This window comes from Gopherus evgoodei, chromosome 13, assembly GCF_007399415.2.
Source record: "Gopherus evgoodei ecotype Sinaloan lineage chromosome 13, rGopEvg1_v1.p, whole genome shotgun sequence".
NCBI classification, from domain to species: Eukaryota; Metazoa; Chordata; order Testudines; family Testudinidae; genus Gopherus; species Gopherus evgoodei.
Window position 1 is genome coordinate 31,795,084 of NC_044334.1, and position 24,351 is coordinate 31,819,434.

General features: G+C 45.8%; 1 protein-coding gene and 1 long non-coding RNA gene across 15 annotated transcripts in view; one reads left to right on the forward strand and one right to left on the reverse strand.

Annotated features, from left to right (window-relative positions):
• MTMR3 (myotubularin related protein 3) overlaps positions 1 to 24,351 on the forward strand; it is a 203,728-nt gene that overhangs the window by 92,378 nt on the left and 86,999 nt on the right. For 13 of the 14 annotated variants that reach the window (XR_004002979.1, XM_030582835.1, XM_030582836.1 and 10 more), the window contains one exon: positions 20,512 to 20,628. Coding sequence is in view for 13 of the 14 variants with exons in the window: in XM_030582835.1 (XP_030438695.1) it covers positions 20,512 to 20,628 (117 nt within the window). In the remaining variant the exon portion in view is untranslated. Of the gene's footprint in view, positions 1 to 20,511; positions 20,629 to 24,351 lie in introns of those variants that run through there. The other variant, XM_030582848.1, reaches the window with a different exon arrangement.
• On the reverse strand, positions 1,624 to 17,658 carry LOC115660921. The gene is made up of 3 exons (XR_004002980.1): positions 17,562 to 17,658; positions 6,225 to 6,230; positions 1,624 to 1,634 (listed from the first exon to the last, which is right to left on the reverse strand). It is a non-coding gene; the product is annotated as an uncharacterized LOC115660921 (long non-coding RNA).

The window sequence follows — 24,351 nt, forward strand, 5'->3', positions numbered from 1 at the left end:
GTTCCATACAGTGATAGGGAAGATGATCGTTTAAGAATATAAATCTTTTCTTTTGAAGCATATCACTTTGCCAGGCAGAGAGATCATGCATTGTGATGTCCAAAGGGTTTCCTTAGAGTTCCTCAAAATTATAGCTAGTGCTGACTAAGCTTACACAAGGACTTTTCAATTATTTAGAAATTGCATTTTCTTTTCTTCCACCCAAATCTAGTAAAGGGTTTATTTCTTAATAGGAACTGTTCATGTGAAATGCTGGAATTATTTCTTTATCCATTTTTGTTATTGGTAAGACAAAAAGTCATACAATGTGTAAAGTATATTTTTCAATTCCTAAAAACTCTCAAGTGTTGTAAGGAGTTTTCATTATCAGGCTTTTAAACTGATTTAGTTAAACTGGTGGCAAGCCCCATGTAGACACTCTTATTTATTTCAGTTTAACTTAAACCTATTCCTAATATCTTTACTCTAAACTGATACAAACCATGTGTTCACACAGCCTTTTGCCCTGGCTTAACTAAGTAGATTTTATATTCATAGATTCACAGATTCCAAGGCCAGAAGGGACCATTGTTATCATCTAGTCTGACCTCCTGTATAACAAAGGCCATAGAATGTCCCCAAATTAATTCCTAGAACAGATCTTTTGGGAAAACATCTAAACTTAATTTAAAAATTATTAGTAATGGAAAATCCATCATGACCCTTGGTAATTTGTTCCAGTGGTTAACTACGCTCACCGTTAACATTTTTTGCTTTATTTTCCAGTCTGAATTTGTCTAGCTTCAACTTCCAGTCATTAGATTGTGTTATACTTTTCTCTGCTCGATTGAAAAGCCCATTATTAAATATTTGTTACCTGTACTTGTAGGCTGTAATCAAGTCACCCCTTAACTTTCTCTTTGATAAGCTAAATTGATTGAGCTCCTTGAGTCTGTCACTATAAGGCATGTTTTCTAATCCTTTAATCGTTCTTGTGACTCTTCTCTGAACCCGCTGCAATTTATCAAAATCCTCTGGAATTGTGTCTACCAGAACTGGACACAGTATTCCAGCAGCAGTCACATCGGTGCCAATTATAGAGGTAAAATAACCTCTCTACTCCTACTTGAGATTCCCCCGTTTATGCATCTAAGGATTGCATTAGCTCTTTTGGCGACAATGTCGCACTGGGACTCATGTTCAGGTGACTATCTACTACAACCCCCAAATCACACCTTTAGTTAAATGGGTTTTTTGTTATAAACCCATAAGTATAATTTTCACCAAGGCTAGGTAAAAGGAGCAAGAGCACTTGATTTTACAAGTTTACGGTGAAAAAAGGCAGACGCTTAATTTTTAAAATGAAAGTTTAGAATTTGAAGAATCTCAGGAAGTCCTGAAACCACAGGATTTGTAGTTTTATTTTTCTTACTTCCAATTTTCTGCTGTGCTTGTTAATAAGATCGTTTCTTCTTCAAGTGCTGTCCCTGTGGGTGCTCCGCTCCAGGTGATGGTGCATCCCGGTGCCGTTGATCGGAGATCTTTGGTAGCGGTGCCTGGTCGGGATGCACATGCTCAGCTGCTGTCTCATGGCTGCTTTAGGGTCTGCCTGAGCGTGCGCGTCCCACACACCCCTTAGTTCCTTCTCAACCGTCCTTGGCTGAAGATGGGACTCAGGGCAGTGCTGAACCTCTTCTCTGGTCACTGAAGGAAATAAGTAAAAAGAAATAGAAATAGTTAGATAGAAATATTCCAGTTCTCTCCCTTCCTATAGAATAGTTTGTTAGTTTAAGAAAAAACAACCAACCAAACAAAAAAACTTTTTCTCCCACCTTTGTCTCCTGTTGAGACTCCCCCCAGGTAATAATAGTTTAATGATGCCTGAGTCCCTGGGCTTTAAGAAATGCAGTTTGATGGACACTCACAGTGTATGAAATGCCTCAGCAAGACACATGTCCCTGCTAAGTGTCTCCATTGTACCAGCCTGAAAACCAGGGCTTGTCATGACAGGGACTTGCGGCTAAAAATGCTCCTGATGGAAAAATCTCTGCAGCCGCCCATGGAGAAAGACACTAGTAAACCCTCTCGCTCATTCTCGCCTGCTAGATCGGAGCCGATTAGGAGCGTGGCTTACCCTCTCAAGCAAAGAGGCAGGAAGCCCCAAGGTCTCTGCACAGAGACTTTCAAAAGGGTAAAGGGTCTCCTGCGAGATCTTTACCCTGAGTGCTGACAGCGCCAAAAGCAAGTACCTCCGACCACCACAGCACCTCAGCCATGGATCATGTGGGGCACAAAAGCAGGGACCCGACTTCCCACAGTGGGAAGCTCTCCTCAGCACCGGTCCTGTCAGCGCCGAAGATAGACCCAGTACCAGCAGTGTGTTCCACCCCGATGCCGACAAGAACGTCGGCACCAAGCCTGCCCGTCATCCCCACAGCAGACGCAGACCACCTGCAGGGTGCCAGTAAGCCACCCGTGGCACCCGTGAAAGCTGAATAGAAGTCACTGCGAGCTTCTGCTCACCCTTTGTGCCCTGCAGGACCACAGCCCATGGAGTAGCAACAATTTTTGCATCAAGTTTATATCTCCGTGGCTCCTATGCCTGACTCTCCACTCCTTGACACACAAGGCTCACTGTTTGAACAGCTGCTCTCGCCACCTGACTTGGCTACCCTCACTGACGGCGAGAACGACATGCAGCAGCAGGCAGAGTTCTCCCTGCCCGCTTCTCCTCCTCTACCAGAGCCATATATCTCTCAAGGCATGGCACCTCAAAAGAACCAGCCTCAGTTTCCCTATTTTGTCCCCCCCGTGGGCAGGACCTCACTTTTCACACCCTATGCCTTGGCCTCAGTGGTACCCTTAGTTGGCTTCTGCTGCCACTCCTTGTGGCCCTTCTACCAGCCCGCAAGCCCATTCTGCACGTCTGTCTCTAGCTCCATCTACATCTGGAGCTCCTGAACCCCCTCATGAGCAGGTGGGCTATGAACCCTTCCCTGATTCACTGCCTCCATCAGCTTCAGATGGAGCCCTCACGCCACCACCTTCACAAAATGTGGACGACTTTAAGCAATTCCAGAAACTGTTCAAGAGGGTGGCACTCAGACAGGACATCCCTTTTGGAGGAAGTCCAGGAGACACAACACTCCTCAAAATCCTCCAACCCTCTGTGCTCTCAAGGATTGCGCTACTCATAAACGAAGTCCTCCTAGAACCAGCAGATACTCTTTGGCAGACCCCTGCCTCCATCCCACCAACATGCAAAAAGGCTGAACGTAAATATTATGTTCCTGCTAAAGATATAGATTTCTTATTTTCCTACCCACAACCGAACTGATGCAGTGACACACAGGACAAAACAGCCACAATACCGGCCCACCCCACAAGACAAGGACCTCAAACAGCTTGACCTCCTGGGCTGCAAGGTTTATACCTCCTCCACTTTGCAATTTAGAATTGCAAATTACTCCACCCTCCTCACAACCTATGATTACAACTACAACAAGTGCTTTGATTTTACCTCTCATATCCCAGAGGACAGGAGAGTGGACCCTTGTTGAAGGTAAGTTGCTACAGTGCTACAAGCATCCTTGGACATGGTGGGCACAGCAGCCCACACTACTGCAACTGCGGTGGTGATGCGCAGGTCTTCCTGGCTGTCTGCACCCGCTATCCCCAAAGATCTGCAGGACAAAGTGGAGTACCTTCCCTTTGACAACGAAACTTTTTTCTTAAAAAAACAACAAAGTCCTTCACACTATGAAAGACTCTAGAGTCACTCTGCACCACTGGGCATATACCTGTCCCTCCTCAGGAGACAACAGTATTAAAATTATCAGAGGCCTTGTGCACAGAAATATCACTGGCCCCAGCCCAGGCCGTATGATATTGGGAGGAACCGCAACAGACCTTCTAGGCGCAGACAAAACCATGCGCAACCAGCTATCTTCCACCCATTGGGAAACAAACAGCAATTTTGAAGTGTTGGTTGGGGGTCTGCACAATCACCTCTTGACTCCGCCACCTATTTGGCCACTGTCTCCAAGTTTTCCACCGTGTCTGGCAACAGGTCACACAGGACCGCTGGGTCCTGGAAATAGTTCAGTCAGTTTACTCCATCACTTTCATATCCTGCCTGCTCACCCTTCCCCTTTCCCCATCCCTCTTCAGGGACTCCTCTAACGAGCACCCACTTCACGTAGAGTTGGCTCATCTTCTACAGCTAGGTGCAGTGGAACCTGTACCAATGCAACATCGGGGAAAAGGGTTCTACTCCCACTACTTTCTGATCCAAAAGAAAGGCGGGGATGGAGACCTATACTAGACCTACGCTGAGTGATGAAATTTGTACGTGTACAGAAATTGAAAATGGTTGCATTGGGCACAATATTATCCGTGCTGGAACAAGGGGACTGGTTCACAGCCCTTGACCTACAAGATGCCTGTTTTCACATATCCATTCATCCAGCATACAGATGCTTCCTGCAATTCACACTGGGACACAACCACTTTTTATACAGAGTGCTTCCATTCGGACTCTGCATAGCACCGAGAGTATTCTCCAAGACCTTAGTCATAGTCATGGCCCACCTCCGCAAACATGGGCTTATACTTTCCCCCTACCTAGGCAACTGCCTTGTCAAAGGCACCTCATATGATGAGACATTAAAAGCAATGAGTTTTACCATCACCCTCTTCCATAGTCTAGGCCTGCAAATAAAATTCCAAAAATTCACCTTTATATGCACACAGAAGATCGAGTTCATCGGAGCTTACCTGGACTCAATTAAACCAGAGCCTTGCTCCCACACAACAGATTCCTCGCTATTACACATCTTATATGCATGCTCTCCGTTAGCCCCAGAATACAGGCACAAACCTGCTTACAGCTTCTTGGTCACATGGCAGCCACCACCTTCATGGTCAAATATGCCAGACTGCACATGAGATGTCTTCAGGGGTGGCTCAACTCCAACTACATAGAAACATAGAATAATAGGGTTGATAGGGACCTCGGGAGGTCATTTAGTCCAACCCCCTGCTCAAAACAGGACCAGTTCCCAACTAAATCATCCCAGCCAGGGCTTTGTCAAGCCTGACCTTAAAAACCTCTAAGGAAGGAGATTCCACCACCTCCCTAGGTAACCCATTCCAGTGTTTCACCACCCTCCTAGTGAAGTTTTTCCTAATATCCAACCTAAACCTCCCCCACTGCAACTTGAGACCATTACTCCTTGTTCTGTCATTTGCTACCACTGAGAACAGTCTAGCTCCATCCTCTTTGGAACCCCCATTCAGGTAGTTGAAAGCAGCTATCAAATGCCCCCTCATTCTTCTCTTCTGCAGACTAAACAATCCCAGTTCCCTCAGCCACTCCTCATAAGTCATGTGCTCCAGCCCCCTAATCATTTTTGTTGCCCTCCGCTGGACTCTTTCCAATTTTTCCACATCCTTCTTGTAGTGTGGGGCCCAAAACTGGACACAGTACCCCAGATGAGACCTCACCAATGTCGAATAGAGGGGAATGATCACATCCGTCAATCTGCTGGCAATGCCCCTACTTATACAGCCCAAAATGCCATTAGCCTTCTTGGCAACAAAGGCACACTGTTGACTCATATCCAGCTTCTCGTCCACTGTAACCCCAAGGTCCTTTTCTGCAGAATTGCTTCCTAGCCATTTGGTCCTTAGTCTGTAGCAGTGAATGGGATCCTTCCATCCTAACTGCAGGACTCTGCACTTGTCCTTGTTGAACCTCATCAGGTTTCTTTTGGCCCAGTCCTCTAATTTGTCTAGGTCCATCTGTATCCTATCCCTACCCTCCAGCGTATCTACCACTCCTCCCAGTTTAGTGTCATCTGCAAACTTGCTGAGATTGTAGTCCATGCCATCCTCCAGATCATTAATGAAGATATTGAACAAAACTGGCCCCAGGACTGACCCCTGGTGCACTCCACTTGAAAATGGCTGCCAACTAGACATGGAGCCGTTGATCACTCCCGTTGAGCCCGACGATTTAGCCAGCTTTCTGTCCACCATATAGTCCAATCATCTAGCCCATACTTCTTTAACTTGCTGGCAAGAATACTGTGGGAGACCATATCAAAAGCTTTGCTAAAGTCAAGGAATAACACATCCACTGCTTTCCCCTCATCCACAGACCCAGTTATCTCCTCATAGAAGGCAATTAGATTAGTCAGGCATGACTTGCCCTTGGTGAATCCATGCTGACTGTTCCTGATCACTTTCCTCTCCTCTAAGTGCTTCAGAATGGATTCCTTGAGAACCTGCTCCATGATTTTTCCAGGGACTGAGGTGAGGCTGACTGGCCTGTAGTTCCCCGGATCCTCCTCCTTCCCTTTTTTAAAGATGGGCACTACTTTAGCCTTTCTCCAATCATTTGGGACCTTGCCCGATCGCCATGAGTTTTCAAAGATAATGGCCAATGGCTCTGCAATCACATCTGCCAACTCCTTTAGCACTCTTGGATGCAGTGCATCCAGCCCCATGGACTTGTGCTCGTCCAGCTTTTCTAAATAGTCCTGAATCACTTCTTTCTCCATAGAGGGCTGGTCACCTCCTCCCCATACTGTGCTGCCCAGTGCAGTTGTCTGAGAACTGACCTTGTTCATGAAGACAGAGGCAAAAAAAGCATTGAGTATATGAGCTTTTTCCACATCCTCTGTCACTAGGTTGCCTCCCCCATTCAGTAAGGGGTCCACACTTTGCTTGACCTTCTTGTTGTTAACATAGCTGTAGAAACCCTTGTTGTTACATCCCTTGCTAGCTGCAACTCCAAGTGTGATTTGGCCTTCCTGATTTCACTCCTGCATGCCTGAGCAATATTTTTATACTCCTCCCTGGTCATTTGTCCAATCTTCCACTTCTTGTACGCTTCTTTTTTGTGTTTAAGATCAGCAAGGATTTCACTGTTAAGCCAAGCTGGTCACCTGCCATATTTACTATTCTTTCTACACATTGGGGTGGTTTGTTCCTGCAACCTCAGTAAGGATTCTTTAAAATACAGCCAGCTCTCTTGGACTCCTTTCCCCCTCATGTTATTTTTCTAGGCGATCCTGCCCATCAGTTCCCTGAGGGAGTCAATGTCTGCTTTTCTGAAGTCCAGGGTCCATATTTTGCTGCTGTCCTTTCTTCCTTGTGTCAAGATCCTGAACTTGACCATCTCATGATCACTACCTACCAGGTTCCCATCCACTTTTGCTTCCCCTACTGATTCTTCCTTGTCTGTGAGCAGCAGGTCAAGAAGAGCTCTGCTCCTAGTTGGTTCCTCTAGCACTTGCACCAGGAAATTGTCCCCTACACTTTCCAAATACTTCCTGGGTTGTCTGTGCACTGCTGTATTGCTCTCCCAGCAGATATCGGGGTGATTGAAGTCCCCCATGGGAATCATGGCCTGTGATCTAATAACGTCTGTTAGTTGCCTGAAGAAAGCCTTGTCTACCTCATCCCCCTGGTCTGGTGCTCTGTAGCAGACTCCCACTACGACATCACCCTTATTGCACACACGTCTAAACTTCATCCAGAGACTCAGGTTTTTCTGTACAAACCCAGCAGACACAGCTTCTACATGACGCTAACTCCGCCAGCGAATGTATTGGCTTCCCTACAATGGTGGACATAACCAGAAAACCTGTGCATAGGCATCCCCTTCCATCAACATTCCCTAGTGCTCATGCTCACCACGGATGGTTCCCTGATAGGTTGGAGGAGCACACTTAGGGGAACACACGACACAGAGCTGCTTGTCACTATTAGAGATGCGTCTGCACATAAATCTTCTAGAGCTCAGAGCAGTCAGATACGCCTGCCTTCACTGTCTCCCCATCATAAGGAACAAATGCATTTGGATCCCGATGGACAATATATCATGCATGTTCTATATCAACAGGCAGGAGGGAGCCTGATTGCACTCCCTATGCACAGAAGCCATCTGGTTATGGAATTGATGCATACAACATCACATAAAAATCACCGCTTCCTACCTGCCTGTGTGTCACAACACTACTGCTGACGCACTCAGCAGACACTTCTCCGAGGAACACGAATGGGAATGGCATCCTATGATACTACGACAGCTCTTCTCCCACTGGGGCACCCCATCGATAGACCTGTTTGCCACAACTCAGAACCACAAGTGCCATCTATTTTGCTCCAGAGTGGGACTTGAGACCCCATCCCTAGTAGATGCGTTCCTCATTCTGCAGAACAAATCCGTCATGTACGCTTTTCCGCCAATCCCACTGATACACAGGGTTCTATGCAAGATCAGAGATGACAAGGCAAGGGTCATACTTATTGCCCCAGCTTGGCCCAGACACACATGGTATCCTTACCTGCTGCGCATGTCCATCTGCCCTCCAAGGACTCTCCACAACAGGCCAGATCTGCTCTCCAAGGACAACGGTCGGCTTCTCTGCAGCTCCAGAAACTCCATCTGAGGGCATGGTTCCTTCGTGGTTTCAAACCTACAAATTAGCATGTTCAGTGCAGGTCCAGTATGTCCTCCTACACAGTAGAGGAGACTCCACTCGTAAGACTTACCTGCAAAAGTGGAAATGTTTCTCCATATGTTGCTTCCACAGAAGCTTGACACCCTAGACTGCAACCCTCCCTGACATCTTAAACTACCTTTTAAAACTAAAACAGGATGGGATTTCGCTCAGTTCTATCAGAGTACACCTCGCAGCTCTCGCCCCTTCCATGATCCGCTGGATGGGTATTCATTTTTTGCTCACCCCACCATAAAACGCTTCCTCGCGGGCCTGCAAAATCTCTACCCTGAGATTCACCCACCAGCAGCCTCCTGGAATCTCAGCCTAGTTCTCAGAAGTCTTATGAAACCTCCCTTCGAGCCCCTGGCTACTTCATCCATGCTCCACATGCCTATGAAAGTAGCTTTCTTGGTTGCCATACGTCATCAAGAAGGGTCGGTGAAATAAGTGACCTGATAACTTATCCTCTCTACATGATTTTATCTAAAGACAAAGTTATAATGTCACACCACCCCAAATTCCTCCCCAAGGTGGTGTCCACTTTCCACCTCAACCAGCTAGTACACTTACCTGCATTCCATCCCAAACCTCACAAGACTCCACAGGAAGCAGCATTACATACCCTCGACATCAGATGGGCAGTTGCATTTTATCTAGATAGAACTAAGACATTCCGTAAATCCCCTTGGTTATTTGTGTCCACTACCGAGAGATCAAAGGGTGCTGCTATCTCTAAGCAACAACTCTCCAAGTGGATCTCTGACTGCATCAGATCCTGCTACCGGCCTCAGAATGCTCAGCCACTCGAGGGCGTCAGAACTCACTCTGCTTGGGTGATGTCAACATCCTTTGCATTCCTCCACAACGTACCTATTATTGACGTATGCAAGGCGCCCATGTGGATATCTGACCACACATTCGCCAAACATTATGCTATCACACAGGATACCATGGCAGACACCATAGTAGGCCACACAGTATTGTCTACCATTATCACTGCCACAGCTCTAAAATCCTACCAACCACAGTGGGTACTGCTTCACATTCACCTGGAGTGGTTAGACAGGGAGAGCACTCGAAGAAGAAGAGAAGGTTACTCACCTTGCAGTAACTGAAGTTCTTCGAGATGTGTGTCCCTGTGGGTAATCCACTACTCACCCTCCTCCCCTCTACTTTGGAGTACTATCAGACAACTCTACAGTAGAGAAGGGGTGCGGGACATGTGCGCTCAAACAGACCCTAATGACGCCATGAGACAGCAGCTGAGTGCATGCGTCTCTACCAGACACTGCTACCGAAGATCTCCGATCAATGGCACCGGGATGCACTGTCACCTGGAGTGGAGCACCCACAGGGACACACAGGGACACACATCTTGAAGAGCCTCAGTTACTGCAAGGTGAGTAACCTTCTCTTCTTTTTTGTCGGGGAGAAGGAGGGCGGGGGTTGAAAGAGTTTGCTGTGTGTTTCAATCAGAAAAATGTGTGCCAAATTTGGATATTTTAGTTCATTTATTTTTGTAGTTACTCATAAGCAAATAAATCTAACACTTTTCAGCCTCAAATGTCATTCTACTCTGAAAAGTGACTGTAAAAAAGACATTGGGGTTGTCCCATGTTTACTGTCTTATACACTCATAGACTTTAAAGTCAAAAGGGACCATTATGATCCTCTAGTCTGACCTGCTGCACAACACAGGCCACAGAATCTCACCCACCCACTCCTGTAACAAACCCCTAACCTATGTCTGAGTTATTGAAGTCCTCAAATTGTGGTTTGAGGACTTCAAGGTGCAGAGAAACCTCCAGCATGTGACCCATGCCCCATGCTGCAGAGGAAGGCGAAAAAATCCCAGGGCCTCTGCCAATCTGCCCTGGAGAAAAATTCCTTCCTGACCCCAAATATGGCAATCAGCTAAACCCTGAGCATGTGGGCAAAACTCACTCAAGAAAGAATTATCTGTAGTAATTCAGATCCCACTCCATCTAACGTCCCATTACAGACCACTGGGCATATTTACTGCTAATAATCAAAGATCAATTAATTGCCAAAATTAGGCTATCCCATCATACTGTCTTCTTCATAACCTTATCAAGCTTAGTCTTGAAGCCAGATATGTCTTGTGCCTCCACTGCTCCCCTTGGAAGGCTGTTCCAGAACGTCATTCCTTTGGTGGTTAGAAACCTTTGTCTGATTTCAAGTCTAAACTTCCTGATGGCCAGTTTATATCCATTTGTTCTTGTGTCCACATTGGTAATTATTATTCCTCTCCCTCCCTGGTATTTATCCCTCTGATGTATTTATAGAGAGCAATCATATCTCCCCTCAGCCTTCTTTTGGTTAGGCTAAACAAGCCAAGCTCTTTAAGTGTCCTTTCATAACACAGGTTTTCCATTCCTCAGATCATCCTAGTAGCCCTTCTCTGTACCTGTTTCAGTTTGAATTCATCCTACTTAAACATGGGAGACCAGAACTGCACACAATATTCCAGATGAGGTCTCACCAGTGCCTTTTATAACGGTACTAACATCTCCTTAGCTCTACTGGAAGTACCTCACCTGGTGCATCCCAGGGCCGCATTAGCTTTTTTCATGGCCATATCACATTGGCGACTCATAGTCATCCTGTAATCAATCAATACTCCGAGGTCCTTCTCCACCTCTGTTACTTCCAAGTGATGCGTCCCCCAGTTTATAACAAAAATTCTTGTTGTTAATCCCTAAATACATAATCTTGCACTTTTCACTATTAAATTTCATCCTATTACTATTACTCCAGTTTACAAGGTCATCCAGATCTTGCTGTATGACATCCCAGTCCTTTTCTGTGTTAGCAATACCTCCCAGCTTCGTGTCATTCGCAAACTTTATTAGCACATTCCCACTTTTTGTGCCAAGGTCAGTAATAAAAAGATTGGTTCCCAAACCAATCCCTGACGAACTCCACTAGTAACCTCCTTCCAGCCTGACAGTTCAACTTTCAGTATGACCCATTGTAGTCTCCCCTTTAACCAGTTCCTTATCCACCTTTCAATTTTCATATTGATCCCCATCTTTTCCAATTTAGCTAATAATTCCCCATGTGGAACTGTATCAAATGCCTTACTGAAGTTGAATTAAATTAGATCCACTCATAGAATATCAGAGTTGGAAGGGACTTCAGGAGGTCATCTAGTCCAACCACCTGCTCAAAGCAGGACTAATCCTGAGACAGATTTTTACTCTAGTTCCCTAAATGGCCCCCTCAAGGATTGAACTCACAACCTTGGGTTTAGCAGGCCAATGCTCAAACCACTGCATCTTAATGATTTGGTGAGCATATGTGTGTCATGACCCATGGGGTCTTCAGCCCAGGGCTGCAAAGTTTATGGGAGCAGCCATGTTTCAGCCCTCCATACAGCTGGCAATAGCTTACCTGAGACCCATGAAGCCCAGCCTCAGTGTGAGGCTCTGCCCTTGAGGCTCAATTGGCAGAGTCTCAGAAGGGCTGATTGGCCCAGTGGCCCTACTTAAGCCAGCAGCAGAAACAAGAAGTTGTCTGAACAGCTGGGCTTCACCCTGCTCTGAACTATGTCCTTCCTGCTCCCTTCTCCTGTCTCTGCTCCCCTGACTTGATTTCCTGGCATTCTGACCCAGTATGACTCCTGGCATCTAACTTGTGGTTTCTGACCTTCAGTTTGTCTGCTACCTTTAACCTCCTGGTATCTTGACCTAGTCTGACTCTTGTTCCTGTCTTGTGGGTATGATCTCCAGTTTCTCTCCTGCTTCTGACCTCCCGATATCCTGACCCAGCCGATTCTTGACTACTGTCATGTGACTGCAGACTCTGGTTCTGACTACTAGGTCTGGCTGCCCATGACCTATTTGTAACAATGTATGTTTGTTTTACAAGTAATAAGATTTTCTTCATCAAGAGATTTTCTGTATGTATTCCTTTTCTGGTGCACCTGTTCCCTATGCCCTTAAAAGCAGAATAGTTTTGAATAACAGTGTTCATTCTCATTGCTTTTCCCCACCAAGATACTGGTGACAGACACATCCTCTCTTGAATGGGGAGCGTATCTGGATTCTTTGGTCCCTCAAGAAGTGAATCTCTTCATAAAAGTCCTGGAACTAGGTGAACAGCTCGTAGCATGGATAGCGTTCCTATGCCTACTTTGAGGAATCACCATACAAGTACTGATTGACAATGCTACAGCAGTGTACTTCATCAACAACGAGGAGGGGCATGCTCCTTACCTCTCTGCTAGGAAGCAGTCCTCCTTTGGGACTGGTGCATCAGCCATCAAGTCACACTAGTGTCCTTTCACTGGTGTCCCTCCACCTTCTAGGCCTACAAAACTGCCTAGAAGATCAGCACATTAGATCAGAGGTTCTCAAACTTCACTGAATTGGGACCCTCTTCTGACAACGTTACTACATGACCCAGACCAGGGGGCATGGAGCCTGAGCCCTGCCACCCTAAGTAGCGGGAGAGGGGGCTGCAGCCCAAGTCCCGCCCCCCTGGGTGAGGGTGGAGCTTGGGCTTCAGCCCAGGGTCCCAGCAAGTCTAATGCTGGCCCTGGTGACCGCATTAAAATGGGGTCATGACCCACAGTTTGAGAACCGCTGCATTAGACAAATGATGAATTGTAGACCAGGAACTCCATTCTACAAGACATCTTCTGCAAGTGGAGACACTCAAGGGTAGACCTGTTTTCCACAGACCAAAACAAGAAGTGTCTGATGTTCTGCTCTGGGGTGGGGGAAACAGCTCAGGCTCTCTGTCTGATGCCTTCCTCTTCTCTTGGACACTAGAACTCATGTATGCCTACCCTGCCATTCCATTGATACTGAGGGTTCTGAGGAAACTCTGGCAGGATGCAGCTCTGTTGATAATGACAGACCTGGTCCAGGCAATTTTGGTATGTAGACCTGACGAGCCAGTCAACACAGCCTCTGTTGTGAAATCCAACATGTACCTGGGCTTCAGAGCCTGAGCCTCAACATCTACACAGCTGATTTTAGCGCTGTAGCATGAGCCTGAGTCTGTAGACCTGGACCCAAGTCTTGCTGTCATGGGTTTTAAAATACAGTATAGGCATACCCTTAGTGGCTATAACTTCAGCCAGAAGAATAGGAGCGACCCAGTCCCTCACAGGATCACCATATGGAGTATTCCATAAGGACATGGTGACTGTAAACATCACCCAAGGTTCTTGCCTAAAGTTGTCTCAGATTTTCACCTGAATCAAGTTATCCACCTGTGAGTTTTCTTTCCCATGCCTCATGCTAATCAAAGAGAAGCTAAACTACACCACTTAGTTATTGTCAGGACTCTTCTGACAACAAGATCATTCAGGAATTCTAGCCTGCTTCTGACCTTTGCTGATAGGAGGAAAGGTCAGCTTATATCCACACAAAGACTAAATGGGTTTCGTTCTGTTTTGGAAATTGCTGTATGACAGTGTGTTTGAGTTCATGTACACAGATCAGGGCCTATTCCACCAGAGCTCAAGCAGCTTCTCCAAGAGACATTCTAGTATCTGAGCTGTGTTGAGCAGCTGCCTGGAATTCAGTTCCTATTTTCTTTCACCACTGCTCCTGGGTAGAAAACTCCAGATCTGATATCTTCTTTGACAAACCTGTCTTACAGTTACTGTTTCAGTAGACTGAGTAGCCGTAATGAGGACATGCCTACTTATAAGTCACCAGAACTGGAATTCATTTAGACAATTTCTCAAAGACAAAATAACAGTTCCTTGCTCACATGCATTCTATGACCTGCCCTCCTTCCTTTTACTGTGGATTCCTGGATTCCCTGAGTTCTATTTTAGTGAACAAATTGAAAGGCAGTTGTGGCTGCCCCTTCCTTTATGCTTCCAGAGGGCATTCAGGGTGCAGGCATGGCCTCAATGGACATTGTTCTTGCAAAAGATTCCAGTCTTACCCACATGGGGTACGTGTGCAGCAGAATCATAGGACTGGAAGAGATCTTGAGAGGTCATCTCGTCCAGTCCCCTGCACTCATGGCAGGGCTAAGTGTTATCTAGACCATCCCTGACAGGTATTTGTCTAATGATGGAGATTTTACAATCTCCCTAGGCAATTTATTTCAGTGCTTAACCACCCTGACAGGAAGTTTTTCCTATTGTCCAACCTAAACTGCTCTTGCTGCAATTTAGCCCATTGCTTCTTGTTCTGTCCTCAGAGGTTAAGAAAAACAATTTTTCTCCCTCCTCCTTGTAACGACCTTTTATGAACTTGAAAACTGTTATCATGTCCCCTCTCCGTCTTCTCTTCTCCAGACTAAACAAACCCAGTTTTTTCAATCTTCCCTCATAAGTCATGTTTTTCTAGACCTTTGATAATTTTTGTTGCTCTTTTGTGGACTTTCTCCAACTTGTACACATCTTTCCTGAAAGGTGGCACCCAGAACTGGACACAATACTCCAGTTGAGGCCTAATCAGTACGAAGTAGAGCGGAAGAATTACTTCTCATGTCTTGCTTACAACATTCCTGCTAATGCATACCAGAATGATGTTCGCTTTTTTTGCAACAGTGTTACACTGTTGACTCATATTTAGGATGACGAGATATCAAGTGTGAAAAATTGGGATAGAGGGTTGGGGAATAATAGGAGCCCATATTTAAAAAAAAAAAGCCTCAAATATCAGGATTGACCCCAATTATTATGTCCTTCCAGCATGACTGTGAACCACTGACGATTACTCTCTGGGAATGATTTTCCAACCAGTTATGCACCCACCTTATAGTAGCTCCATCTAGGTTTCATTTCCCTAGTTTGTTTATGAGAAGACCATGCGAGAGAGTATCAAAAGCTTTACTAAAGTCAAGATATAACACGTCTAACACTTCCACCCATCCGCAAGGCTTTTTAGCCTATCAAATCCATGCTAACTGTTATTTATCAAGTTATTATCTGCTAGGTGTTTGCAAATTGATTTCTTAATTATTTGCTCCATTATTTTTCCGGGTAAAGAAGCTAAGCTGACTGGTCTGTAATTCCCCAGGTTGTCCTTATTTCCCTTTTTATAGATTGGCACTATATTTGTGCTTTTCCAGTCTTCTGGAACATCTCCTGTCTTCCACGACATTTCAAAAGATTGTCACTAATGGCTCAGATATCTGCTCAGTCATCTCCCTGAGTATTCTAGGAAGCATTTCATCAGCCCTGGTAACTTGAAGACATCTGACTTGTCTAAGGGTATGTCTATACAACGGGATTGTACCGATTTTATAGAAACTGTTTTTTTAAAACAGATGGTATAAAGTCGAGTGCACGCAGCCACACTAAGCACATTAATTCGGTGGTGTGCGTCCATGTACCGAGGCTGGTGTTGATTTCTGGAGCATTGCACTGTGGGTAGCTATCCCATAGCTATCCCATAGTTCCCGCAGTCTCCCCCGCCCTTGGAATTCTGGGTTGAGATCCCAGTGCCTGATGGAACAAAAAACATTGTCGCGGGTGGAGATCCTGCTGCTGATGGGGCAGGTTCTAGCCACTGAATGCCGATTTTGGGCCTGGGAAACAAGCACAGACTGGTGGGACCGCATAGTTTTGCAGGTTTGGGACGATTCGCAGTGGCTGCGAAACTTTCGCTTGCATAAGGGCACTTTAATGGAACTTTGTGACTTGCTTTCCCCTGCCCTGAAACACCAGAATACCAAGATGAGAGCAGCCCTCACAGTTGAGAAGCGAGTGGCAATAGCCCTCTGGAAGCTTGGAACACCAGACAGCTACTGGTCAGTCGGGAATCAATTTGGAATGGGAAAATCTACTGTGGGGGCTGCTGTGATGCAAGTAGCCAAAGCAATCATTAAGCTGCTACTATGAAAGGTTGTGACTCTGGGAAACGTGCAGGTCATAGTGGATGGCTTTGCTGCAATGGGATTCCCTAACTGTGGTGGGGTGATAGATGGAACCCATATCCCTATCTTGGCACCGGAGCACCAGGGCACCCAGTACGTAAACGGCAAGGGGTGGATCACAAGGGATGTTTCACCAACATCCACGTGGGATGGCCAGGAAGGGTTCATGACGCTCGCGTCTTCAGGAACACTACTCTTTTTAAATGGCTGCAGCAAGGGAATTACTTCCCAGACCAGAAAATAACAGTTGGGGATGTTGAAATGCCTGTAGTTATCCTGGGGGACCCAGCCTATCCCTTGATGCCATGACTCATGAAGCCATACACAGGCAGCCTGGACAGTAGTCCGGAGTTGTTCAACTACAGGCTGAGTAAGTGCAGAATGGTGGTAGAATGTGCATTTGGCCGTTAAAAGGCGCACTGGCGCACATTACTGACTCGCTCAGACCTCAGCCAAACCAATGTCCCCTTTGTTATTGCTGCTTGCTGTGTGCTCCACAATCTCTGTGAGAGTAAGGGGGAGACCTTTATGGCGGGTTGAGAGGCTAAGGCAAATCACCTGGCCGCTGATTATGCGCAGCCAGACACCAGGGCGATTAGAAGAGCACACCAGGAAGCGGTGCGCATCAGAGAAGCTTTGAAAACGAGTTTCATCACGGGCTAGGGTACGGTGTGACTGTTGTGTTCGTTTCCCCTTGATGAACCCCGCCCCCCTTGATAGACTCATTCCCAGTAAGCAACCCACCCTCCCCCTTCAATTACAGCTTGCTTAAGGAAATAAAGTCACTATCATTTAAAAATCATGTATTCTTTATTAAGTCATTATAAAAAGAGGGAGAGAACTGACAAGGTAGCCCTGGTGTGGTTTGGGAGTAGGATAGGAGGGAATGAAAAGGCCACTACAAAAATTTCAAAGTAATGACAGCCTTTTGGTTGGGCTGTCCACAGGGGTGGAGTGGGCGGGTGCACGGAGCCTCCCCCCACGCGTTCTTACGCATCTGGGTGAGGAGGATGTGGAACATGGTGAGGGGTGAGGGTGGTTATACAGGGGCTGCAGCGGCACTCTGTGGTCCTGCTGCTGTTCCTGAAGCTCCACCAGACGCCGGAGCATGTCAGTTTGATCACGCAGCAGCCCCAGAGTTGCATCCCGCCTCCACTGATCTTCCTGCCGCCACCTCTTATCTTGAGTGTCCCTCACGTCCTCACGTTTACTGGCATGTTTCCTGTAATTTGATATCACGTCCTTTCACTCAGTCAGATGAGCTCTTTCATTGTGGGTCACTTCCATGATTTCCGAGAACATTTCGTCTCTCGTCTTTTTTTCTACTGCCTTATCTGAGATAGCCTTCGGGATGGAGTAGGGAGGCTTGAAAAATTTGGAGCTGCATGAGGGAGGGAAAAAGGGAGAGAAGTATTTAAAAAAGATACATTTTACAGAACAATGCTTATACTCTTCACGGTGAACAACACTATTCACCTTACATAGCACATGTGATTTCACTACAAGGTTGCATTTTGCTTCTTAATATTGAGTGCCTGCAGCTCTGGTGTTAGAGATCTCACAGATGCAGGTCCGGACAGCAGAATTCAGCTTGCATGCGGCCATGGTAAGCCATTGTCTTCTGCAGCGTTCATATATCCAGCGCCCTCCTTTACCAAATAGCAAGCAAAGCCCGTTCAGTGCTGCTTCTTTCCTGTTAACATGCAGCAGCAGAAACCACCCCCCCATCCCATTCTCTGGGATGATCATTTTACCCCTCCTCCCACCACGTGACTGGTATCATGGAAGATTACTGCTAAACACCTCCCCCCCCCGCCACGTGGCTGATAGCAGGGAAGATCCCTGCTACCCAAACGCGAAAAAGCTCAGCGCCAATCACACGCTCCCCTTCCCCCTGCTTGGTTACCTGCAAGGAAGGATTTCTTTTAAGCAGCAGGCAAACAGCCCAGCAGGAATGGCCATCTCTGTCCCCTTAATTAAATTCCTGAATTACAACTAGGTTACCATGAACGATATCACTCTCCTGAGGACAACACAACAAGATAAAGAACGGATGTTGCTTGAAAGCCAGCAGTCACTGGGACCATACACAGCTAGGCTTTGTCATGCAATGATACCAGATTACTTGCTACATGCGTGGCGTGGTCAAGTGTCCTACCATGGTGGACGGAATAAGGCTGCCCTGCCCAGAAACCTTCCGCAAAGGCTTTTGGAGTACCTCCAGGAGTGCTTCATGGAGATGTCCCTGGAGGATTTCCGCTCCATCCCCAGACTTGTTAACAGACTTTTCCAGTAACTGTACCCGCCACGAATGCATCCCAAGTCCTCAGGGCAAATTAATCATTAAAAAACACTTGCTTTTAAACCATGTTTTATGTTTACAAAGGTACACTCACCAGAGGTCCCTTCCATGGCTTCATTGTCTGGGCTAGTGGCTTGGGAGGGCTGGGAGGGTAATTCCATCAGGGTGAGGAAAAGCTCCTGGCTGTTGGGGAGAACGGAGTGCTGTGTGCTCTCTGCAAGCTTGTCCTCCTCTTCTTCCTCCTCATCTTCCCCGTCCGCAGAATCTTCAGCCATGGCTGAGATTACCACCCCCATCTCGGAATACATGGACAGGGGTGGGGTAGTGGTGGCGGACCCCTCGAGAACAGCATGCAGCTCAGCGTAGAAGTGGCATGTTTTCAACCCTGTCCCGGACCTTCCTTTTGCTTCTTTGGTTTTCTGGTAGGCTTGTCTGAGCTCCTTAACTTTCACATGGCACTGTACTGAGTCCCTGGAGTGGCCTTTCTGCATCATGGCCTTGGAAATTTTTTCAAATGTTTTTTCATTTCGTCTTTTGGAACGTAGTTCTGTTAGCGCGGAATCCTCTCCCCATACAGCAATCAGATCCAGTACCTCCTGTGCGGTCCATGCTGGAGCTCTTTTTCGATTCTCAGGAGACTGCATTGTTACCTGTGCTGATGAGCTCTCCATGCTTGCCAAACAGGAAATGAAATTCAAAAGTTCGCGGGGCTTTTCCTGTCTACCTGGCCAGTGCATCCAAGCTCAGATGTCTTTCCAGAGTGGTCACAATGGTGCACTGTGGGATACCGTCCAGAGACCAATACCGTCATATTGCGGCCACACTAACCCTAATCCGACATGGCAATACCGATTTCAGTGCTCTTCCCCTCGTCAGGGAAGAGTACAGAAATCGATTTTAAGAGCCCTTTATATTGATATAAAGGGCTTTATTGTGTGGACGGGTGCAGAGTTAAATTGGTTTAACTCTGCTAAATTCGGTATAAATGCGTAGTGTAGACCAGGCTTAAGTAATTTTTAACTTGTTCTTTCCCTATTTTAGCCTTTGATCCTACTTCCTTTTCACTGGCATTCACTGTTAGAAGTGCAATCCATGTGTGGACAATGAACATCTCGAGAACCGTAGTTACTATAGGACAGCTGTTCTTTTTCTAGCTGCCAGTCCTGCAAGTTCAATTTCAGATCTGAGAATCAAGCTGAGTTTTCCTTCTTGGTTATCATCACTAATAATAAAGGTTCTTCAGGACAAATTGCATGCTACATAATCCCATTGTCTGATGGGTTTGTGCCAATGTAATTGATTGGAGCTCAGTAAACAGTGCATTTGCTGGTGTACAAGAAGGAATGAACTATTCCTTTTAGCTATATTAGTTCTGCCTGGTTAACAAGAACAAAACTTTTGTGACCCTACATAAGCTGATAGGACTGTGAATATATACAGGGAGCAGTTTCATTGAGTACTATTTTTATATTGTTTCTTTGCAGAGAAGAATTGCATCTAAAAATGATACATAGTTTTAGTTCTTTCATAACTCAGACATCTCAAGGGATTTTGCTCAAACTTCCAAAAATATTTCACCTTTGGGCTGAGATCAAACATGGACGTTTTGAGCCCCAAAGGAAATCATTATGAGACAATTGTGTACGTTAAAATAAGGCTACAATGGACATCTGCACAAAATCGTAACTCGCTTCACTGCCAGTTGTAACAACCTCAGACATACCATGCAGTGTTTCAGTCTCCCCTTAGGGAGTGTGCATGAACAGCTTGAGTGGACATTTGTAAGCAGATATACATTTGTAGCTCATGTTTTCTAAAGGGCTTCTTTCTCCTTCTCTTCTGAAGGTCCCTTTCCTTGAACTTCATGGTGAGAGCACAGAGTATGTGGGACGAGCAGAGGATGCCATCATTGCACTTTCTAATTACAGACTGCACATCAAATTCAAGGAGTCTGTTGTGAATGTAAGTTTTATTCATACTGCTGCCATGATACAGGCATTCAGAATAAACTCAGATATTGTTCACTCTGCTTATGTGTTATAACCCTTCCACTCCTGTGAATATCTTGTCTATTTAGATGGTTAGCTCTTTGGGGCAGGGGCTGTCTGCTATTCTGTGTTTGCATAATGCCTAGCACAGTGAGCCCCATTTTTGATTGATCTTTAGGCACCATCGTAATAACCATGATTAAAGCTAGAAATCTGTCACGGAGGTAATGGATTCTGTGTTTTTATGAGACCTCCACAACTGTATGCACTGCTACAGGCTGGGGACTGACTGGCTACGCAGCAGTTCTGCAGAAAAGGACCTGAGGAATACAGTAGATGAGAAACTGGATATGAGTCAACCGTGTGCCCTTTTTGCCAAGAAGGCTAACAGCATATTGGGCTGCAGAACTAGAAACATTGCCAGCAGATCGGAGGAAGTCATTATTCCTCTCTATTTGGCACTAGTGAGGCCACGTCTGGAGTATTATGTCCAGTTTTGGGCCCCCCACTACAGAAAAGATGTGGACAAATTGGAGAGAGACCAGCAGAAGGCAACAAAAAGGATTAGGGGGTTGGGGCACATGATTTATGAGGAGAGGATGAGGGAACTGGGCTTATTTAGTCTGCAGAAGAGTGAGGAGGGATTTGATAGCAGCCTTCAACTACCTGAAGCAGGGTTCCAAAGAGGATGGAGCTCGGCTGTTCTCAGTGGTGGCAGATGACAGAACTAGGAGCAATGGTCTCAGGTTGCAGTGGGGGAGGTCTATGTTGGATATTAGGAAAAACTGTTTCACTAGGAGGGTGGTGAAGCACTGGAATGGGTTACCAAGGAAGGTTATGGAAGCTCCATCCTTACAGGTTTTTAAGGCCTGGCTTGACAGAGGCCTGGCTGGGATGATTTAGTTGGTGTTGGCCCTGCTTTGAGCAGGGGGTTGGACTAGATGACCTCCTGAAGTCCCTTCCAACCCTGAGATTCTGTGATTCTATTGAAAATCCTAATAATTCAGCCCCACGTGGCTCTGGGCGGCAGAGGTTGGGCTTGAGCCCTGCGGGGCTTGGGCTTTGGCTTCAGCCCTAGGCAGCAGGGCTCGGACTTCAGTACTGATGTAGTGAATACTGCATTACTGTGTATATTTTCATGATTTATTGTTCTTTGCCCGCATCCTGTCCATGAGTTTTATTAAAAATACCTGTGCCAAAATTTTAACCTTCACCTTGATTAATAATAATATAGAAATTCAGAGTGAAGGGTACAGTGAACCTTCTCTTTAGGTTACCTGAAGGGGATAAAACAGGTTAGGATGGCAAGAGCATTCTCTACAGAGAGCAAATTCATACTTAGTTACTAAAATAAGAAGCCTAATTTTCAGAGGTGCTGAGCACTCAACAGTTTCTGTTGATGTCAGTAAAACTATAGATTCTCAACATCTTTCCAAATGCTATTTAGGAGTCTAACTTTAGACACCCATATTTGAAAATTTTCTCATGTGTGTCCAGGTTTTGACAATATAAAACGCGATTTACATGGCTTTTGTGCAATCTTTTAAGTTACTAAATATAATGCTGACAAATAATCTGTGTAGTCTAACTGGCTAAAATATCAACCATTAATTATATAGAACTACTTGGTACTTTGCACACAGTACAGAAGCATACACATTGCATACTTGTATTAAAATAGAACCAGCAAATTAAATAAAAGTATCAAAATGCTTAATTTACGAACCACCTCCCTAGGCATTTCCTGAAGATTGCCTGGCTGGAGTTAATGTCATTGACTGCTGCGAGCTAATCAGGAAATGCCCATTGTTGGGCTGGTTGTTAAACAGCATAAGCAGTAATGTTGTTATTTTAGTGCTGACAAAAAACAAAGAAATTCAAGCATGAGTTCGACAATTGTCCTCCACTCAGTTAATTGTAGTACATGTCACAAAATAATCTGTGACATCTGCTGTATTTTTTGGATACATAACTTTGGTTCTTGATGGTCTGTTAGCTTTAGTTTATGATGGTATGTCAGTCTTAACTTTGAGTGTTTCTTTAATCAGTTTGTGGCAGAGCCAATAATGTTACTTAATTTTCTTTTTATCATTTACATGAAGCTTTTTACCAATATTCTAAAACTAAAGCTTCATGCAAATATATATTATACTAGGTAGATTATAATAGCTCTAATAATGTACATGTGATTTGTGGATTTTTAAAAATTAATCCAAAGACATAATTATAATTGATCGTGTAAATTTTTTTAGTTCATGAATTGTGGACATGAGAAACTATACTGGTATATTTGTCAGACTAGTGTAACTTCCATCCATGTATTCTGTCCATGTGCTAAAAATAACAGTGTGAGGATTTCGGAGGAAAGAGTCTCTGTTTTTCTGGGTTTAGTGTATTTTTCTCACTCTAAGGGCAAAAATTTGCAATAAGGGTCAGATCTTCAGTTGCAGCTAAGGAGCATGCAAGGCAGAGATGTATGAGTGTACATGTGCACAAAGTTAGTGTAAAGTTTATTTTTTATTTTGGAGCCAATCTTTTAATGTAAATTAGGAGCAACCTTTGGAATGCTCTAAGTTGCTACAGCTGTTAATAACCCACAAGGAGCAGAATGACGGCCAGGGATCAGCAAGACATAGAAAAGCCTCAACTGCACCCCTTTTGCTTCCACCAAGTCACCCTCTTTTTTCTGTGCTGGCAGCAGAAGGGGAGGGGTGACATAGGAGCTACACTGCAGAGGATTTCCTGACACTGAATGACCCTCCTGGGGTCACGTAAGCTAGCTCTGTGGCTAGATTCTATTGGTGGTGATAGAGAATGGTTCACTGCTCCCGAGAATCTAGTCCTGTGGGTATGTCTACACTAGAAATATAAATTGACTGATATTAGTCAGCCTAATTACTACAGTGGTTCATGTCCACACTACCCTCCTTGAGTCGATGGTACGCATCCTCACCAGGGAACGCTTCCACCAACCGAAGAAGGACAGTGTAGGGGGCTGAGATCCAGGTCTCTCAGCTCTGCAGACAGCTGCCTGCTGGGAGCCTGGCTGCCTCACAGAGTCCTGGGATCCCGGCGGGCTTCCCCCCTCCTACCCTGTTCCCTGTCGGAGGTTGGGGAAACTACCCAGGGCTTTCCCCTTCCCCTTTCCACACTCAGAGCTGTGGGAAGGAAACCAGGGTCTTGCCCCCAGGAAGCAAGGTCAAGCTACCCTCATTTCCTTCCCAGCCCACTGCCCCTCAGCCAGGCAGCCTTCTCGAGCTGTGAAATTGACAAGGCTGCCCGACTCCCAGCTGAGAGCATGGTCCATTCTCCCCTGCCTCTCAACCAGGGGCAGAGAGGGATGGGCAAAGCTGCCAGGGCTTCTCGCCCTGATTCCTCGCTGGCAATAGGACTTGGGAAAGCCTCCTGTGGCTCGCTTTGTACCACCCTATTGCCTGCCTCGTGCAGGCATATTCTCAAACCTGTTTCTGTGGAGACTGGCAATCCTGGGGCCTTACAAATAACCCTCCAAATAAATTAAGGATCTCTGGCAGTCCAGGGGGCCTTGGTTCTGACTCCTCCAGATCATTCGATGTTACCAACAGTGATGCCTAAAATACTGCCTGAGGAGGAGGTGGCTCCTCTCTTTTATCAGAAGCATTTGCAGATGGACTAAGAACCTGATTTACCATCGGATGAACATGTGGGCATGGCTTGA